The sequence below is a fragment of the Chamaea fasciata genome, unplaced genomic scaffold, assembly GCF_029207755.1.
Source record: "Chamaea fasciata isolate MVZ Bird 193981 ecotype frontalis unplaced genomic scaffold, bChaFas1.0.hap1 SCAF_11, whole genome shotgun sequence".
Taxonomy (NCBI): Eukaryota; Metazoa; Chordata; class Aves; order Passeriformes; family Sylviidae; genus Chamaea; species Chamaea fasciata.
The window spans coordinates 11,032,285-11,052,700 of NW_027094096.1; the positions used below are offsets into that span (position 1 = coordinate 11,032,285).

Consider the following 20,416-nt stretch of genomic DNA (forward strand, 5'->3'; position numbering starts at 1 on the left):
CATTATAGGTCTGCTCGTATGTGGCAAAGGCTTAGGAATGGCTCTGACTCAAATTCTTAAATTGGCTAGTATGGATTTGCTTTCCTTCTGAGCTGCATTTTCTTTTTTATTTAAGTAGGTCATGTGGGTTCTTTATTTCAATGGACTGGTGGGTTTTTCCCTCTGTCATTTTGAAATGTAGTCCAGGACTCACAGTGACATTCCCGTGCTTGTCTGTCATGCAGCTCTGCATGAAACAGGGCAAGAGCAACTGTAAAACTGGCCTCTTTAGAAAAGTTACCCATTGAATTTTACAGGTCACTATTTTTATCACAGACCATAAATAGTTAATTTACTTGACAGTAAAAATCTTCAGAGGTATGAACAAAATTGAGGTATAGTTTTTCAGCTTCTAGTAACCTCAACATGAAAAGAACAACCCTAAACACAGCAACATTAAAAATGACGTTTTAAAATATCTCATTCAAATACAGAATTGCTTTTTGAAGAGTAGCAGATCTACGGGCCAAATGTTGCTCTTCATTATGTGGGTGGTAGAATCAACCCTGGGGTGGTAATCACCTGCCCCTGAAGCCACCTCCAGGAAGGGGAGCACTGCAGCTGTGGCTGTGATGGTCAGGGCATCCCCCAAGACATCTCCTGCAAGAGATGTGTGTACAAGTCTTACACCCTCTCATTTGGTAACTTCTCATCTCTTTTTGTTTGCTTTGAATCTGGATCATATGATTTTAATTTGTTGTATCCTAGTATCTATCAGGAAAGATAGTGAGCAACCACCTCTGATGTGGTTAAAAACCTGCATCATGCTCACGTAGATTTTCACTTAACGCTGTATGTTGTTCCCATTAAGGTGTATTTAATACCCACTTTTTAAAAAAATGAAAAAACATTAAGAATGGACAAGTGCTTTTCTTATTTAGTCAGGGAAGTGATGGTTTCCTTTTCTGTGTAGCAGTAGGAACACCTGAGGTATCTAGGCAATATTGCAGTAAATGCCCCTGCAAACTTACACAAGGAGAGGAAACTCCTGAACTTGTGTCTCCCCACCCTCTTGCTCACTTTTGCAGGTACTGAAAGCAGCCAGCGTGAGCACTAATAGAGGTTTGTACATTGGGAATTATTCTGGGCAATCAGGGTATCACTTCTCTTTATTGTGATGCTAAGAATGTTATGTTTAGCCTTTTATCTCTTGAATGAATTGTGGAATCCAAGTAGCTTTGGCACTGAGGTAAGACCTGGACCTTGCTCTGGCTTGTTTTGGTCAGAGCCATAGATCAGATTTGTCATTGAGAAGCAGGGTTTAAGAAGCTCCAGGGATGGCAGGCAAATATTTAATAGGTCAAAAAATCCATTGCTCATTTGTGAACTTTTTAGGAAGACAAAGAGGACACACATTATAACATAAATTTATTTCTGAATAAATTGCAACATTAAGAACTACTGTACAGAGAAACTGCATCACACTGTTACAACTCTGTCATGATATTTGTGCTTTGTAAACATTTATTCTATCACAACAAAAAATTGTATACTGACAACTAACTGCATTTGGTTTAAAAATAAATACACTTTCCCATTTATTAACTCAAACAAAGCACTTTAATTCTATAATTCTCGGTGCTTTTCATTAGCTCTCAGCCTCAGAAATGCTGAGCATTCAGAGTTGCCACTCATGTTAGCGGGAGTTACAGATGCTCAGGAGTTCTTAGGGGCTGGCCCAGTGACTCCAGTTGTGTTCAGTGTTTGCAATAAATTGGCCTTTATTTTAACTGTCTAGCGATCTCTCCTGTTGTTTTACTGCAGAGTAGATTGAGAAATACTCACGTTATATAATGTTCCACATTAGATTTTGATTCACTAACAGTTTGTATTTTGTAACAAATAAGTGATGCAATCATGCAAGTTCTGTAATGGTTTTAAAGATAAAACTGAGAATATGGCTCTTTTTCATAAATTATTTAAAACTACTTCAAAATTTTTAAAAATATTTAGTGCAAAAGGATAGGTTTTTTTTCAAGAAATATTACAGAAGCATATACTGTTATATGGAAAATAAAACTTCTCTTAAATATTTTTTCTGGGAAAAGCAGGCAGGTATTCTATTCCTCTATTTGGGTAGGAGAGATGAAAAGTAAGTATGTTCAAAAAAACAAATTGCAGAAGAGCTGTGATGTCACAAGTTGGTTTTACCTTTAAATTCACACGCGGTCTCTTTGGCAGAGTCGAGAGAATGTATTCCTAAGTGCATGATAGCAACAGATCATCTCAACAGGACAACAGCAGAGTATATCTTGTCAACAATTATAGAAATGTTATAGGAATGTGAACTCTCACATGTATTCCAAACAGTTATCTTCAAAATGAACACATACGTCTGCTGAAATTTTAACAAACATTTTGCTTTCTTTAAGTTAAAAAAATTAACATTGAGAGGTTTAGGACAAGATGGTGCTCTTTTCAGATATGCGTTTCTTCACCTCATTAACAATTTATTCGATTACACTAAAATTAAAATAGTACTTTTTTCACTGCTTTTAACTGATATGTAGATTGTTACATAGTGCTTTCAACAGAAGCACTTTAGGTAACAATTGTACTATCATGGTTCCCTTTTGCCAAGCAGGGACACTGAGGCACAGAGGTGAAATGACTCGCCCAAGGTCACAGGGCTGGGGCAGGACAGGGCTTGAGAACTGCCCTGGCTCACAGAGCTGTGTGCAGGAATCTACCAGGTGTAGCTGTACTGAACTGCACTGCTTCCCAGGGAAAAGGAATCAGTTTAAGGATAGTAACTGAGAGACTGGGTTTTATTTCTTTGGGAAGGTTACAGGAATCAGGAACAGCTATGGAAGAGAAATAAAGACATGGGAAGAAACTCAAATATGTTTTCAGCAGCTTTTTATTGTGTTGTCTAACTGCAAAGGTGTTAAGTGTTCAAAAGCTTTTATCCCTTAGGAGATTACGGGGATTTCAAAAACCCATACATATTACTTATCGAGGGACAAGGGTGTCTCTAGGCATTCTGAAACACTCTCTGCTTCTAACAGTTAAACTGTACAAGTATCAATGTTCTTTTAAAACCGAATGTTAGGGTACTATCCCATTTTACCTGACTGAATTAATCAAATCAATGAAAATTGAATATATTAGATAATTAAGCCTTTACTGTGTAGTTCGTTAATTCAGAAGGCTAAAAATCCATCCCCTCATAGTACAGTGCATCACTAGAGCACAACACGTTGAGTCCCTCATGACACAGAAAGACACAATAAATTCGGGTTCACTTTGCTCCTGGGTCAGTTGTGGCACGGACTTGTGCTGTTCTTGTAGAGTTTGTACATCTTTGCACATTTTATTCAGTGATGTTCAGAAATCAGAGCATTACACAAACCACTGCCTATTTAAACTGGAATAAAACAGAAAAGCTGAACCAGCCAACTTTGTTAACCCAATTCAAGCAGCCAATCAAACAGGCTGGGTGTGATCTCTCTGCCCTCCTCGCTGAGCTTGCAGTACTGCACCACGGCTTGGAAGATATCCCCCACCTTCCAGGACTTCCTCTGGACCAACTGCACCACATCTAGAAACTAAATAAAAATAATCACAATCAGATACACTTGGGATTTGGCAAACATTTCCTAAGGTTTTATGGAGTGCATACACACAAACCCTTGTTAGCCCACCCTTTGTAAATACACGGCTGTATCACGGAGTGGACACCAGTCAGTGCACAGCAACATCAACATTCTTGCTATTTATAAAAACTTCATTTCTCAACTTCCATAGCTCCCCAAAGACTGATGGGCTCTCATGACATTTTCTAAATTAACTGCTTCTGTCAATTATTTCTTATTTATTGCAATGAAAGTGAAAACAGACAAAGTCAGTTTGATAAAGGGTTACTATTTGCCATGATATCAACGATTCATTGTCAAAATAATGGAAGTGTGATTATCCATCTTAAAAAAATATTTTTGCATTACCACTAGCTATATTTTACTTTATGTTTAATTTTCTGTATTTCCATATATACATCCCACAGTATTTTAAATATTCAAATAGTACTGGTGAGAGGGAATTCTGTGTAAAATTTTGTCACATGAAGACATTTATCACAGTTGTGTTTTAAACATAGATAGTATCTGTATTTGTCTTTTTTTTTTAATTTCCAGAGAAATCAGAGGTAAAATATATGTTCTTAAGCAGCTGTAAAAAAAAAAAAAAAATCCTGAGTTTTGTCCACTTGGTACTTAATAATGGGCTTCACCATGGGTCATCCATCTGGTCCCTTTTTCTTCTGAAGCACATAAATGAAAATCAAAGCTTTTCACTTCTTTTCATTTCACAATAATCAGTTTGCTCCTTCAGTTTCCAGTTTTAAGCACAAAAGAAAAGATTGTGTCTCTAGTTAGTGTAGCTGTTTGCTACTTCCATACGGCAGCCTAAACTTTTAATATGTATTTTAATGTTATTTAATAGGCACGTGATTTCCAAGAACGCTGTTGTAGGCAGGATGTGCTTCATTATTCTCTAGTGTTTTTTTGCAATTGAATTAACTGTTTGCCAAAGCACATGGGTAAAGCTGACAGCTGTTTCTTTAATTAGATGCAATTTGGACTGTTGCTGTTGAATGCATTTTAAATTATGTTTATGATTCCCAAATGCATGTACTCAAGAAAATCAAACAATATCTCTGCTACTCAAAATGATCTTCCCATAAGAGACCAAAATACTGATTTGTAATACTTTTTTCATTAATTGACTTAAATACTAACATGTTTTTAAGTCTTAAAGCTTAAGCTCCCTTGCTGATCTGGGAAATGGGTCTCTTTTGGTCTTTCCTGAAATGCTGTGGTTGGTATGTGGTGGGGTTTACAAATACCAGCTATCATTCAGGAATAGAAAGAGTTTGCACTTCTTGTGGCTGTTTTGGACTAACACCTCAGGAGGTTTCTCAGTGATCTGTGTCTGTCCACTCTCTCTGGAAAGAGACTTCTGCTCTCAAAAGCTGTATCCCCAGCTGGAGCAATTTATGAACAGCCAGGCACAAGTTCAGACTGAACTGAGGCTGCTGTAATTGGTGTTACAGGCAAGGCAGAACTAGCATAAGGACAGAAAATCTTTAGTCCAAAAACTGTCTCACATTATAGTGACCAAGTAGCAGAACATTGTACATGTGATGTCTACACACAAATGTGTTTTATTGTTATTTTTTAAACCTTTGTACTTAAACTCCATGTAAACCATGTGCAGCCTTTCAAATGCAGCCACATAACGGACTCTGTTAATTCTGCCCTGGGCATTAGTATTTAGTATATTGTTGATACACTAGACAGAACAGAACATATCATTGATATGAAAAAATGAACAGATAGAGACTTTGGAGAAGGTCTCATGGTGATATTTTCTTATGCCATAGATAATCTACTACATATTGCACATACCTTAAGTTCTGACACACCTGTCCTCTCATTCCTTTCTCTCATAAACAGTAGTGCTGTCATCTTGCTGTAACGAAGATGTTTTTGCATCTTCTTTTAGGCTCAATAACTTCAATAAATCACAACTGCTACATTTATGTAGACATTAATAGTATGCTCAATTCTGTAAACACTACCTTTTCAATTCTGTTTTCCTGAGATTTCTTAAAATAGATAGTTGGAATTCCAAGTTCAGAAGCAGCTATCCACTGCAGGGTGGCTCGCAGCTCCACATCAGGGCACTCTGGTTCCAGATCAAAGTTTATCACCAGGAGGTCCTTTTGACAGTTGGCTGTTCCCACTGAAAGCTCAGATGTAGTTTCTGGAAAAAGAATCTCACCAGTTACTGTGCAATTACTAGTGTTATCTTCAAACTGTATGATTTAATTGATATGGTTCAACTTACCCTCAGTGTTTTCTGTCTGTTCTTTAAGGAAAACTTTTTCTTCTACTAATTCACTTAGAAACAAAAAACAACAAAGCTTATTAGTCATACTTAGGAACAGTCTACAACATTGCTTCATGATGAATAAACTTCTCCCTCAATGCAAGACCTAGAAAACTGCAAGAAAAAGGTTACATAGGATGAAACAACAAAATGCTGAATATATTTCATTATTTAATCTGTGAATCAGGAAAAACTGAATTGCAGCATTTTTCTGTAGCAGAATGAAGTACCTGTATTAGTTATGTCATGTACTACATTTCACCAGGATCCATGTATCTTTACAGTTCACATTATGACAAGCAAACGACATTATGGTAAGACACAGCAAGTCTCATGACCTGGGTGGAAATGCTGAATTTCCAATGTCTGTATTTTGCTGCGACAATTTGATGATGTCACTGACTTCAGAAGTTCCCGTGTTTAGTACGTGATGTACAGTGTGTATGTTTGTGCAGTGGGTGTGTCCTGGCTGCATAATGACATTCACCAGCTGGCAGCTTGTACCAGGATCTTTAGGCAGGATGTACTCGCACATCTCTTGATAATTGAATTGCACATTCAGTAGAAACATTCCCAGAAACAATAGGTAAGTTGTACTGTGGGACAAATTATTATTGTTTTTATTATTGGAAAGAATGCTATTGAGTTTTTTAAATTGCTTTTAACTGATCCTTATTTGTTTGACCTTCCTTGGTATTGCAGTAGAGTTTTGATAATATTTGAAGTTATTCAAAGAAGAGGATTCAATGAGAGCAAACTGATACCACAGAGAACTGTCTTTTAGACAGGCTGGTTGATGGATCTGTGTTCTGAAGAGATCCACCTGACCGGGTTTTTTGGTCATTTTTCACTGTCTGGTGCCCTCACTCTGCACAGACACCTGCATGTGCTTTTTTCTGAAACCATGGGCAGGCACAGCAGCAGGTGCAAAGCAGGGCTTGGCACAGTTTTGGTGGCATAAATGATTTGCAGTTGAAATCGGACTAAACATCAAGTCTCACTTCAGTGACTACTTACTTAATCATAGGAGAAGATGGCACGTTCTCCTGATAAATTTCCAGGTCCATAATGCCAAGACTGCTAGTTGTACTGCTGTTGCCATTGCTGACGAAGTAAAAGTTTAAGTATTAGTGCCAAGCTGTGCTGAACATGTCTCCATACATCTTCTAAAAATTTATTTCTGTACAAAGCAAAGCGGGGAGGAGCCCTGTTCCATAAAATCAATCGTGCCCAGCAAGTGGTTCCCTGAATGAAGCACATTAGTTGGCTCAAAGTAATGAGGCTTTTATTAAAATAGTGCTAGATTGAGCATGTATCAAGTGCATCAATGCATCAAGTGATGCTGTAAATTGGAGGAAAAAAAAAGTGGACTCTCTTGTTGTGCAATGAACACTTGGCCTCAAACAAAAACTGAGTCTACCTGAGCCCTTGAAAAGAAGGACTAGCAGGTACAGAGATGCCCTGCAAGAAACCTGCAAAGATCCAGCTTCCTCTGAACTCGGGGAGTTCAAGCAAGGCACTGGCTGCCAATCATACACTTACCTGTAGGGTGAGTCCACACTGGTAACCAGCAGCAGTTTCAGTGTATTACATCATACCCCAAATAGTATTTGGGATCTGATGGAACCCACAGGCACAGAGATGGCCCCTCATGTTTCTGACTACCCTGAAAGACTGAGATTTTAACCAAAGCCAGTGCTCACTGGGACCACAAATACACAGAACTATTCTCTTTGGCTTCTTCACGAGGATGAAGTAGCAGACTTGAGGATATTTGGAAAAAATATTACCAGTTCACTTTATAACATCATTATAAATGTGACAGTGAATGTTTATGCAGATATTGTAATAGTCTCATGGACAGGTTGTGAATTTGCTGGCTGCAAGTCAATTACCTTGAACAAATTCTGTGTGGCAAGTCACGGTGAACCACTTAGTTTTTACTGAAAAACCAACTAACAGTATTTCCCCCTATGTTAGAAGGATTGATTAGACAGTTTGTTTCCCCATCAGGGTGTTCTGAGACATTGTCAGCATGCCATGCATTCAGACTTGCTGTGGCAATTTCTGTTCCAGTGCAGAGCTGAAAGGTGCAATACTTCAGCTCTCTCAGACCAAGGACTTTGTTAAAGGCTGATACTGTAATAACAGGATGAATGTTCAGCTGCACTGACAGCCATGTTTTGTGCAGTAATTTCAGCCAGCTAACTGAACTCTGCACTCTGACAGAGACTCTTTCTTTTCCCTGCTTCATTACCATAATGTCTTCCCTCCTTGTCATCTTAATACTCAAGAGAAAGATGTAATTACTTGATAATATTTTAAAACATAGTCTAAGAGCATGTGAAGGAAAAACCTTACTCAATTTGATGCTGTAAAGGGGCTGAAGTCAAATTACCATTGCTCTATATGAACTCCAAGGACTAAATAACACTTTCAAACATTTGTCCTGACTTGAATTGGAACAAAATCAGCACATAGCAGTAGGAGCTCTTGAATTTATGCCTACTCAGGGAAAAATTGGTCATCCTCTGTTAAGTTGCACCCCTGTACCAGGCTAAGCAGATCAGGGCTCAATCTTTGTTCTCGGTGCATGGATTTCTGGTGGGAATGGCAGTCTTGTCAGTCTTGATAAGGAGGTGCCAAAACAAAACATTATGCAAACAACAGCAAATAAATCAAAAGAAAGACTGTAGCAATTAATTTGTCCAATGGTCTTTTTGCTGTAGGACTGGGACACTTCAGTGGTGCCAGGAGGTTTTTTTTTACTTTGTCTAAATTGAGCTACACACCAACAGTAAAAAGACCTGGCTGAGAATCAGCACGTGGGTAATTTTTTTCCCTTATTAAAAACCAAAGGGATAAAGTGTGCCATTAGACATTCTTTACAGTGTTCTGAGCAAATCTTGAGCTGTTGCCTCTCACTGCTGATGCAGGGTGGGCTTGGAGGGCAGACCCCACTGTACAGTGAGAAGAGACAATGTGGGTACCTCAGGGAGCGCTCGCTGAGCTGCAGGTAGCTGCTCGTGTCATCAGGATTGTCCTCATCGTTGGCAAGCTGGGACCAGCTGCCAGTGCTTTCTTCACTGCTGCTGAGATGGGCTGGGAATTCTTCAGCTGTTTTCGTCTCTCCTAGGATTTCAGCATCCGATCTGCTCTGAGGACTGTTGCTGGCAGGGTGATAGGGAAGGCACATTGATATTGTAATATAGGCAAACAAACTGGTGCCATCAATCTTCAGACAATGCTGCTCATTAAAGTCAACCAAGCTGCAGAATTACAGACATGCAGAAGATTGGACAAGCTTATAATTTATACATAGAGTCCAGTAGAACATATGGCCTGAGATGCTCTTAAAAAAGGACTTATGACTGCTATAAATAAACACAATCCCTGGATTTAAGTATACACTGAAAAGTTTTAGCTTGTACAAAAAATTAGCATGTGTAAAAAACCTGATCATTGTAAAGGTTTATTGCTAAATGCACTTCAGTCAATCAGTGGTTGAAATATGTGGTAGATGTTACTGCAGAATGAAAATATTTCTTGTAAATATATATTGGAAAATATATATTGATGCAAAATCCCTGTCCTGCTAGTGGGTGAATAAGTTTCTTGACAATGTTTTCTACTTCATTAAAATTGTAGATCCAAAAGAAGTGAAAGTAGGAAAGCATTGTGGGCTGGGAATCACTGATGACTCTGAGCATGCTGTGTCCTTAGGATCTTCACTGCATAGGCTGGGGAAGGACAAAATATTGCAACAGTCAGAAACCAGACGGAAGGTGGAGCCCAGACGGAATTTAGAAAGTACAAGGTTAAGGGAAAAATGCTTTCTAATTCTGCACACTTGACATATGTCCCACACGTGTATGCCATATATGTATACACATGCTCCCAACAAACACACGCAGAAACAAAAATAAAGGAACTGTATTTTTTCTAAGTTTTTAGAGATAAACTGGGATTTTGATACAAAAAAAATAATCAATCCTTCCAATAATTGTATCACTGTAGTGCCCAAATAACAAGTAAAGCAAAACTGCAGTTTTGTTATATTCACTGGACAGGCTGCATTCAAAATTTAGGGATTACAGCATTGTTATGTTCTATACTGACAATTTTCTGCAGGATCTCTCTAGAGAAGTTCTTGCCTTCAGATCTTTATCTGTAGTTATGGTTAAGGCATCTGCCTTCAGTTAAAGCAGAAAATCACACCAGAAATTCTATTGCTCCTGAGTAATTACCTTGATTAGGCATATACTGAGACAGAATCATTGCGGGTATCCCTTTTTGCCAAGCTCTCACTCTCAGAAGTTGCTGCACTAATGCTGGATGACAGAGATGCAGCCTGTGCAGGGAGAAGGGGACTTGTCTGCCTGGGGCTCTGCTCCCCCTGGCAGTCAGCTCTGCCAAGCCCCTGTGCCTGTCACCCCTGAGCCCAGGACTTTGCCCCCGCACTCTGTGACACGTGGGCACTGAGCAGCCAGGCCACAGGGCAGGGGTGTTCTTCAGGTTCTTAGTACAGGACAGGCAGCTCCTGATACCTGGTCCAAAACACAAGAGATTTGTGTGGGTGATGTTTCTTGGCATTTTGGGTTTTGTTTGATTCATTATGCAATTACATCTCACACCAGCGATGCTTTGAACTGACAGTTCCCCACTTGTGAACAGTCACTTGGAACAGTTTCTGTGTAACTGCGACAGGACTGCCTCTCTTGCACTGCCTACGTACAAGAAACAGCTTTTTTTCATTGCTCAAGGCCTGCATGGCTTTTTTTTCCCCCTAATTGACTCTGTGTCTGCTTGATATTTTGCCTGGAGTCCTATCTGCCTGTATCTGAACTAGCAAGTAATTTCATGCAGTAGGAGTGGATCAAAGCAATTTCAACTGATGCTTTTATAGCTACATTATATGTATTTTTAGGTTTTCACTTCAGCCTAGACATAGTCCAGATAGCCATGCCACAAATGGTTCAGATCTGTGTGAAGAACGACTGGAGGCTTTGCCTTCCCAGCAGGGATAAGAGTACATCTGGAGAGCACTGGGCAGCTTCTATTTGAGATGACTTTGGAAGAACTCTGCATTTCATGCTGTACATGAGGCCAGTGGACAGAAATGGAGGCAAGAACCAGAACTGCACGGCATTGCTGAATCAAGATGCTCAGGCGGGTGTAGCCTCTGCTTACTAATTCTGCCCTACCAATCCCGTGCCTTTAACCATGTTACAGCCGTGTTGGGAACTCTGCTTCAAAGGCAGAAGAAAAGTTATGAAAGGGCTCGTAAACTGCAAAAATAACTTCATTTTCAAGCAGTCAAGATTCCAAATAGGTGGATTTCTAAATTTATCTTACTAAAAGCAGGTTGTATTTTAAGGAAGAGGAAGGTTAGTGCAGGAGAGTCAGTATGAAAGACTAGCGACATCATGGTAATTATCCACCTAATTGCTGCAATACACAGGAAAGTACCTACAATCTATCTACTTTCTCACTTCAAGCAGAGCTTTGTCAAATGCCAAAACACAGCACTGCCTAGAATAAAATGAGCTACAAAATGGTTTCTGATGCCAGCACCTGCACTCTTTCTGCCACTCTGAGATAATGGGGTGCTGCAGAGCTCCAAGAGACTGGCAGTTCAGATACCACTAAAGTAACACATACAATGAAGTACAATAACAAAGAGGCAAAGCCGAGAGAGAGAGTATTCCCTTCGCCTCACAGCACCCACAGCAATCCTCTGCATTTGCACTGCACTCTCATGCTGGCTCACACTTCACCTTAACAAAAACAAGCTGCAGATTTCCTTACAAAAGGAGTACAGCTGTAAGGAGAGGGTGGTAAACTGTGATGTAAACTCCATGAAACGACATTAAAATAAAATACTCTTCTTTTCCCTATCTAAATTCTACCAGAGAAGTCTTGAAATAAGAGGTGAGGGCTACTTTTATTTCCTTCACTAAAGAGTTTTTATTACTTGTAGCTCCAGACTGTAAACACAAAGTTAAACTTCCGGCACTCAGAAGTCTGGTCTTGTTTCCAGCTACACAAAATGTTACTTGCAACAAGCATAGCAGAGAGCTACAGGTCAAATCCTGCTATCTTCTGTTATACACTAGCACAGATTTTTATTTCTCTGTTTTTTAGTTCAGATATCAGCCTGTGCTAAATAAAAGTTTAAGTCTTTTGTCCATCTTTCCTGTCTTATGAGAGACTTCAATGTCTAGCAACTTCAATGTCTGTGCAGCATTAGATTTAAATCTTAAAACCATAACGTCATATTCAATGTAATTTTTTCTCCAGAAAGTACCACTGTGATGCAATTGGGTGATTTGATGCCAAAAGAAACCTGCAGTCAAAACTTAACCTGCTTATTTCTTTAAAAGTACCACTCTTATCTTCTTCCTTTATGAAAATAACTTTTACTGGGAAGATAAACCTAAGACCAAAGCAATGTGCTGATTTGCTGTTTTGTCACTTACCTATTTACCGGGGAACTGGAAACCATTTGTTTCCCATCCAAAGCTTCTGGAGGATTTTCTTTGCTTTGATGCCCCTTTCTAGATGGGCCACATGAAGTTAAGGACTCTGAGTCTTTATCTGGCTCATCTCGTTGATCAGTTTCTATCTGAATTAAAGGCACTTCCCTGAGCTGTCCTGCAGGGAGGCTTCCAGGGCTCTTCACATGCTCCTTTTTCTCATCCAAATTTACTTCCTCCACTTTGGGTTTCGGCTGTATCTGGGTTGTGCTTTGGGGATGTTTGCCTTCCAGCACGTGTTCTCGGCTTGCATTATCAAAAGAATCCTGCTGGACAACAATTAAACTTTTACCACTTTCAACAATATTTGCAGCCAGTCTTTTTGCATATTGTTCCACGTGTGGTGGAGAATCACTGTAGAACTGGTCTGCCTCTGTAGCCTCTGCCTCATCTGCTATGATTTTGTTCTTGCGCATGAGGGACTCGATAGAACTGGCCCATGTCTCGTGGATCAGCATGTCTGTGATCTGGTCGGTCTTGCCTCTCTGGTACAGGCACGAGTCAGACTTGCAGAGCCCCGCAGAAGCCACGGTGCTGACGGGCTGCACGCTTAAGGAATCTTGGCGATGGTGGGCGAACCCATCCAAGGAATTTGCTTTAATTGGGACGTTCACTGTAAGCCTAGAGCCTGAGGATCGACTGTCGGGCATCGACGACTGCCGAAAGCAGAAAGGTGACCGTAGAGAGGGCGCCAGCAAACCGCCACACCAGTCCTTTGAATTCCGAGAGGATGACGGATTATCTTTATTTTCCTTTTCGATTTCTCTTAGCATGTACCTATAAAACTCTTCCGTTATACTTTCTGTGCTGGACTGTTTAGATGGGCAACTTGGCCTTACATTAAGATGGCCATTTTTCTTGGCTACCTGTTGCAAGGCAGAAGTTAAGATATTGTTCGCATTTTTTCCTGCATAATAATCCAGTAATAAATCAAAACCTCTTCCTTCGTTTTCCATCTGGTTCACCATAAATCTTGAAAATTCATCTGTAATGCTTTCACAACTAGACTGCTTTGAGACAGAACTTGTCTGGCTCAGAGAGTGACCGAAGCTGCTCATGAGGCCCAGGGTATTGAAAGAGGCTTTGGAATCTGAGTCCTCCTCTGGTATGCTCTCACAGCTTGAGGCTTTGGCTCGGCTCCACCTTTCACAGTGCAGTCTGTTCCTGGGGTGGTTCGGACCTTGCCAGATGCTGTCAACCATGGAGAGTTCCGTGAGGTTCATGATCTTGGCAGCCACTTCATTTGCAAAGAGATTGACTGAATCTGGTGTGTCCTCAAGGTTGATAGATTCATCTACTACCCGATTCATCAATTTTTCCTTTAGCTCAGGGTGCTCATCTGTTTTTCTTTTGATCTCACTAAGCCGAGGTGCCCTGTGCTTCCGAACCACAGAACCATTGGTATGGGTTTCCTTCTTCCTTTTCATGGTTCTGCATGATAAACTCTGGGTCACCAGATATTCATTGCCTCTCTTCCATGCACAGAACCAGGGTTGCTTGCCATTTGAATTTTCTAGACAAATGGCAGCTATTTCTGTTGCCATAGAGACAACTGTTTCTGCCAATTCTTCTGCAAAGTCTGTTATACAGTATTTGTCCCTTGAATTTTTCACCTGTAGCACAGGCTGAGAAGGAAGCAAGACATGGTTTCCTAACAAAGATAAGCTAAGTTGAACATCATTATTTAGCACAGAATCACACTTAATCTTGGCTTGGTTTTCTGTATTTATGGTGGCACTGGGTGACAGCTGTTCTTGAACACCGTGCCTACATTCACTGTTTGCAAAGGTATTTTCTCTGTCTGAAAATGATCTGTAGTCTTTCTTCTGATGATGACTGTTACTCTGATTTGGGGATTTGTAACAGTCTCGTGCAGTTCTTTTCAGGTATCGCTTCTTGGGAGATGTTTTTGCACCAAGCGTGTTATGCCCTGTATTTCCACCTGGTTCTGAATTCAGTGTGGAACCTTCGTTGCTATTTACATCTTTGATATTACTCTTGCAAGCGCTTGTGACCTTTTCAAGATCTTTGCTAGTACTGCTGCTGTAGGATGCACCAAATGACTTAGCAGCAGAGTGATCAAGGGGGCTGTGTGAAGTTTCACATGCTGTCGCTGCTCTTGTTATTTTCTCTGCTTTTGTGTCCTCAGAAAAGAGAGGAGAACATTCTTCAACTTCCCTTATGTCGTTCATCTTCTTGCAAGTGAAATATATGATATTAAAAAGCAACTCGTTTGCAGTCTCTGTGAAAATGTCTTGTGTACTTGAGCCATCCTCTGAATGGGCTTGTAGCTGTCTCTTCTTCCTAACCTCCTCCATAGAATGTCGTAGAATAATATTGGATAGGTTTTGCGCAAGTTCGTCCCTGATTACTCCATCAGCACGTGGAATACGTGGTCTTGCTGCTGTTTCAATAATCTTCCCATTTATGGATTCCATAAAATGCTCTACATTTTTGTACGTGTTGGGTTTTGTCAGAATTACGGATGCCTCTTTGAGTAGCGCCTGTGCAATGCCCTCATTCAGCTTCTCCATGCTGCTTCCTACAGCTAAGTTGCAGTGCAGAGTAATGGCTGCAGAGGCCTGAGCAGCAGACAGAAGTCCACTGGAAGTTGCAGGGTACTTCTCCTCCTTTGTTTCCCCCAGGCCACAGATGGCTACAGCACTTGCTACTTGAGTCATGCCACAGAGCGCAGACGGGAACGAGTATTCCGTGCCGGCACAGTCGTCAAGGAGCTGTGAGGATGCTGTGTGCACCTCTTCATTAGCAACCGCTCCACTTCTCGAGTCTGCAACTTCCTGCTCCCGGCAGAACTTTTCTGCAGCCTGGGGACTGGAAATGGTTCCAATGACAGTGGCTGCACAAGCCAGAGCCACTTCCAGTGCACTTTGGTCATGGCCATTTGAATGCTCTTCCTCAAAGTAATCTGAAACTTCAGCAGAGCTTTCTGCCTCAGCCCAGTGGCTCAGGCTGGGGAAGGCAGACCCTGGCCAGTCAGGAACATTCTCAGAACTGTCCGGACTTTGCACTATGACAATCTTTGGAAGTTCGTTCCATGATCGGGAAGCAGATACATCCTCTGACTTACAGGAGCTTCCTACAGAGATGCTGACTGCAGCCTCCTCACTGAAACTTGGTCGAGACTGTGACAGTCTAATGAATGCATCCTGCAGAACAGATTCTGCTAAATTGGTGGCGTACTGACCTGTAGTCGCCTGCTCATTCTGGGAGGGAGGATCAGTTTTCCTGATACCTGCACACCCTTCCCCATCTGTCTTGCTGCTGTGTTTCACTGCGGGGTCACCCTGAGGCTCCAGCTCCTCTTTAGCCATTTTGGTTACAGATACATCTTCTAACATGAGTGCGGAGTTTTCAACCCCACTAGTCAAATCAGTAGTACTAAATGATGAAGTACCTTTTTCAGCTAATTCCTTCTGCCACACTATTTCCTGGTCTGACTTATCTTCAGGTTGTGAGATGCCATCTTCAGCCACAACAGTCACAGTTTCAGAGACCTGAGCAGCTGCATTGTCTTTATTAATGCAGTTCCCTTCAAGAATAAATGGCAACTTGGCTTTTCTATAGTGAATGTTTTCAAATCCCTTTCCTTTATTTTTTTTGACATCTGAAGGTGCTTCTGAAACATTTAATTTTTCATGACCTGTTAAGAAAAAGAGAAAATTAGTTTTTTCAGAGTAACTTGTGACTTTTAAAAGAAAACTGCACAACTTTGCACTCCATTACTGCTCTGTAAAAGTACTGCACAGCCATGTACTTTGCCTTTGAACAAAAATTTAAAAATATGAATGGCTGTCCATTTTCTAAATTACATATGCATGAATCAAGTGCAGTTTCTGTAAGCATTGCTGTAGCTGTTTTGCAGTATGAACAACAGCAGAATTATGCTCAGTCCCCCTGCTTTTACCAGCTTTATATTCATCAGCCTCGTTGTCATCCTCAAGGTGCTCGGAGGCCGTGAGGAAATCTTCTTCTATTGAGGACACGGAGCAGTTTGTGTCATCCTCAGGCTTTAGGACATGAGTTTCTATCTGCAGCTGCCTCTCCTGAACGAGCTCAAGTCCAATCAGAAACTTGTTTATTTCAAAAATGATGCAGCTTGCGCTGTTCCTCCTGTCCCCCCTCGCACACTGAACCAAGCAGACATCTGCCAGCCAAGGACACTAGAGGGGAAAAGAATCTCAGTTATTCAATTAAAAAATAAAACTTATTTTAAGCTTCCCTCTCTATAAATATCTCGGGAATGTTCTGTTGCAAAGATGCAATACGATTTGTCATCTCAATGTTAGTAACAGTGTGCAGTTACATGTATGCCAAAATAAGATTTCCTGGACTGACAGCTTTTGTTATACAAGTGTTTTAGTAGAGAACCCAGCTGTATCATAGGGATACTTGGCAATTTTGTTGAAATTGTCAAGTTGTTTGTTTTCAATCAATTTGTTGTTTTAATGAAAGAGACTTATTTGATGTTAGTCATCCAACATGCTGTTATTAATGGCCTCACACTACCTGGTATTACCTCTCTGGAGGGAATTGTTTGTGGGCATGATCATTTGTGTTGCAATTCTTGTTTGAAGACAGCCCTGTAAATACTGAATGATAAGATTGTCAAGAGCAGGTCACCTTTAGAGGTTCCAACAGACCATTTTTAAATAGTGTTTTATTTTGTTTCTTTGTTGCCCTTCCTCTCATTCCCTCTTTGTCCAAAGCCCCATTATTTCAGGCCAATACAACCTCCCACTGAAAATAAGGCTCCAGTGCACAATGTGCTCAGACTTTATATAAACTGCCTTCTCTAGAGAAACTGTAAAATTAAGTTGAAAGTTGGACAGAAACTGAGAGGAAGGAACGCTTGTTATCCTCATTTTACTGATATTAAAACAGTTGGACATATATACAACAGAGCTGAGCCGATGTCTCTGCGTGGGACCATGCTTGTTGTATGCATGTACCCTGAACCAAAGCCAAGCTTTTGCAGCTTGTGATGTTGTGCTTTGAACTCAGACTCCCAGGAAAGAGCCAGCTTGGGTGGGACCAACTTTGGATTGGATTGAGGCAGAAGTTTTAGGCTGTGCAAAAGATGCCCTGGACCCCCTGGGCATTTGCACAGTATCTAACCTAAGGTGACCATCCTGGACCTTTTGTCTTTAACTGTGAATGCAAATCAAATATCTACTAATAGAGAGAGTGGGATGAGTGTTATGCTGGATTAACATGTTTATTAGCTTGCTCTTCCTTTCCACCTAAAAAATATGTCTCAACAGCAAACCACATAAATTACTGGGTTAAAACAGAAAAGATAGATTAGATAGCTGCTACGAAATTGAATCAGGTTTGAGCATGCACCACATTGGGAAAAATGTTATGAAAAACAGATGCAGCATTAGATCAGACATTCCCCTGTTTTTTTTCCCAATCCACAGTTTGTAGGGTTGTACTTGTGAAAATGGCTTGAGGGGGAGCGGAATAAAAATCCTTTTACAGAAACTCTGCCAGTTACCTTACAAATGAATTTCTCTGAAAGCCAAACAATAGGATGACTTTGGCAATAAATCTCATAGTAATCTGGGCAATAAATCTCATCCAGTCTCAATGCAAAGCTTTACTTGACAGAAATTTATTTAGATCCTGTTTGTCTCTTGCCTCCACTCTCTACGAGAGGGCTGCCAGTCTCAGTGTCTGTGGGTTGGTGGAGACAGGGATGACTTGGGTATTCCAGTTACCTTGTTTGGGTCTCATACCACCCCTGTGTATTGCAATATCTTGGGATGTGGGGTTTGGAGCTCCATCCCTCCCACCACAGCCTTGCGCTTGTTGTTAAACATTTCTAAATTCAGCCATTAGTCATGACTGGCAAGAAAGCTCAATAACCAGGTAATTACTCTCTTTAATGATCAGCTTATTGGTACACCGTAAAATTCAGTGATCTTTGCACTACAGCTGTCACAGGGTCTGCTTCAGGAAGGCCTTTGTACACAAGGAAATTTCAGTGAAAGTTTCCTGCTTTTCTTATCTGCAGCAGACAAACCTGGCAATACCTGTGCATGTTTTAAATTTGCTGAGTGAGGTTTGTACTCCAGGGTAACTCTGCAGTTTTAATGAAGTTGAGAGGTGAAGATGGATTGGGAATGAAAGTGGGAAGTGGCAGGACCACTGGAAAGGGAATCTGTAGGAGCTGTGCCCTAGCCCAGCTCTATGCACAGAAGCGTTTCCTTTTTCCTTTCCCCCTCTGCTGCCCTTCTGCTACTCTTGAAATCTGGGTTTAGGAATCAGTCGTCTCTGCCCCCAGTGCCTGCCTCCTCTGAAGGATAAAGTGCTGATGTGGCTTAAAGCATTACCAGCTGCAACCCAGACATCGTCAGGGTCCAGAGGGAATAGCAGGATCTCCCAGCTATCTTTGTGTACATGGTGTGTGTCCCCCCACCATGCGCCACACACTTAAATCAGTCTGATAAAGGCTGTTGTTTGCAAACGTCCACTCATCTCAAATTCATCTCAGGTCTTTGCTTTCAGGTTACTTTTTCCCATTTTCCAAATTCCATCCTTCACAGGCATGATGTGATCTTAAAGACGAGTTTGACTCCTACCTGGGGAACCTCATAATCGGGCTGAAGGTTTCCTGATGTCAATCCACTCAGCAGGACTATTTCATTTTCCTTTGGTGGCTGTACGTTCATTGAACTGATGAGTTTGGGGAGATTGGGAGAGACGCTGATCAACTTCTGCAGCATGAAACAGAGATTTTGCTCTCAGGTAATGAAGTCTGAGTTGCACAGTTATAAATACTAAAATGAAATATCACTTATAGGCATCCTTTTTGAAAGCTCACTTGGAAGTATTATTTCAAGTAGATCAAGGATAGAACTGGCAGCATTAAAATGCACATTCTGTCTTTTGAGACACCAGACAAGGCAAGGATGACAGTATAAACTTTTGCTCAAGTGTCCAGCAGGACAATCTGCCATCCCTCACATTGTCATGTGCTAAAAAGCTTGATTGGATTGGTGCATCTAAATACTTCCTATTACATGTGAGTTCCTCAGACTGTGAAAACAGTGTCTCTCTCATGGTCTGAAACACAAGAGCTTCAGTAGGTACAGTGATGAGAACAGGGCAGAGATTCCTGTTTTCCTCCACGCATATGACTAGCAAGAAACCAGTAGAAGTTACCTGGAAATTACCAACCATATCCATGCAATGCTAAACATGGAACAGCAAAAATATTGGAGATACATGAAATATGCCTTTCTTTGCTGTTACACTGTGTACCTTCATGACCTCCCATTTGTAATGATACAGTCACTCCCTATGTGTTACATATTTGTTAAAGGCAAAAGCAGTAATAGTCGCAGCATCAGTGATGCCATACAGGAGATCTGAATTGCTCCCAGCACGTGAGGGGGACCTTTGTGTTCCTTTGTGAACAAAGGCCAGGTCAAAAGGACAATACCTACCCTGAGAGTGCAGCTCTTTCTGCTAAGGATCTTGGTGTCCTTGTTCGGTGAACAGAGAACCAAGGCTGACCCCTTAGTGCAGAAGCAGAGTAAATACCACTTCCATTTTCTGCACCACCATAGCACACGTGTTAGTGCAGAGCATGTGGCAAAGCCCTTCAGGGAGTGCAGATTTGGACACCCAGCCATCTGCTTTAGTTACTAACCAAGGCAACAATACTTCACTTTTTTTCCTTTTCATCCTCAAAATATTAAGCTTGCAGTACTGTTATTTTTCCTTGGATTGAATTAGATATAATCAAACTTTCTGGCTTAGAAAAGCTAAATCAATATTGGGAAACCGTTCACTTTTCAGGGGACTGATCTTCAGATGAGACTAAGTATTTTTATGTGACATAACTGAATTCAGTGCTTCAATTCAGTTTGATGTTTCACTGTAGCATAAAAAAGTTCTCATACCTTTTCTTTTTTTTTTTTTTT

General features: G+C 40.8%; 1 protein-coding gene across 2 annotated transcripts in view; it reads right to left on the reverse strand.

Annotated features, from left to right (window-relative positions):
• Nucleotides 1-1,401: 1,401 nt before the first annotated feature.
• The window catches only part of SPHKAP (SPHK1 interactor, AKAP domain containing), a 53,306-nt gene continuing 34,291 nt past the window's right edge, over nt 1,402-20,416 (reverse strand). Inside the window, exons 5-12 of one of the 2 annotated variants that reach the window (XM_066193219.1) lie at nt 19,070-19,204; nt 16,390-16,645; nt 12,408-16,125; nt 8,919-9,098; nt 6,946-7,032; nt 5,887-5,939; nt 5,618-5,802; nt 1,402-3,587 (exon numbers count right to left, since the gene is read on the reverse strand). In XM_066193219.1, coding sequence (XP_066049316.1) covers nt 3,444-3,587; nt 5,618-5,802; nt 5,887-5,939; nt 6,946-7,032; nt 8,919-9,098; nt 12,408-16,125; nt 16,390-16,645; nt 19,070-19,204 — 4,758 coding nt within the window. In that variant the 3' untranslated portion in view covers nt 1,402-3,443. The remainder of the gene's footprint in view (nt 3,588-5,617; nt 5,803-5,886; nt 5,940-6,945; nt 7,033-8,918; nt 9,099-12,407; nt 16,126-16,389; nt 16,646-19,069; nt 19,205-20,416) is intronic. The other variant, XM_066193220.1, reaches the window with a different exon arrangement.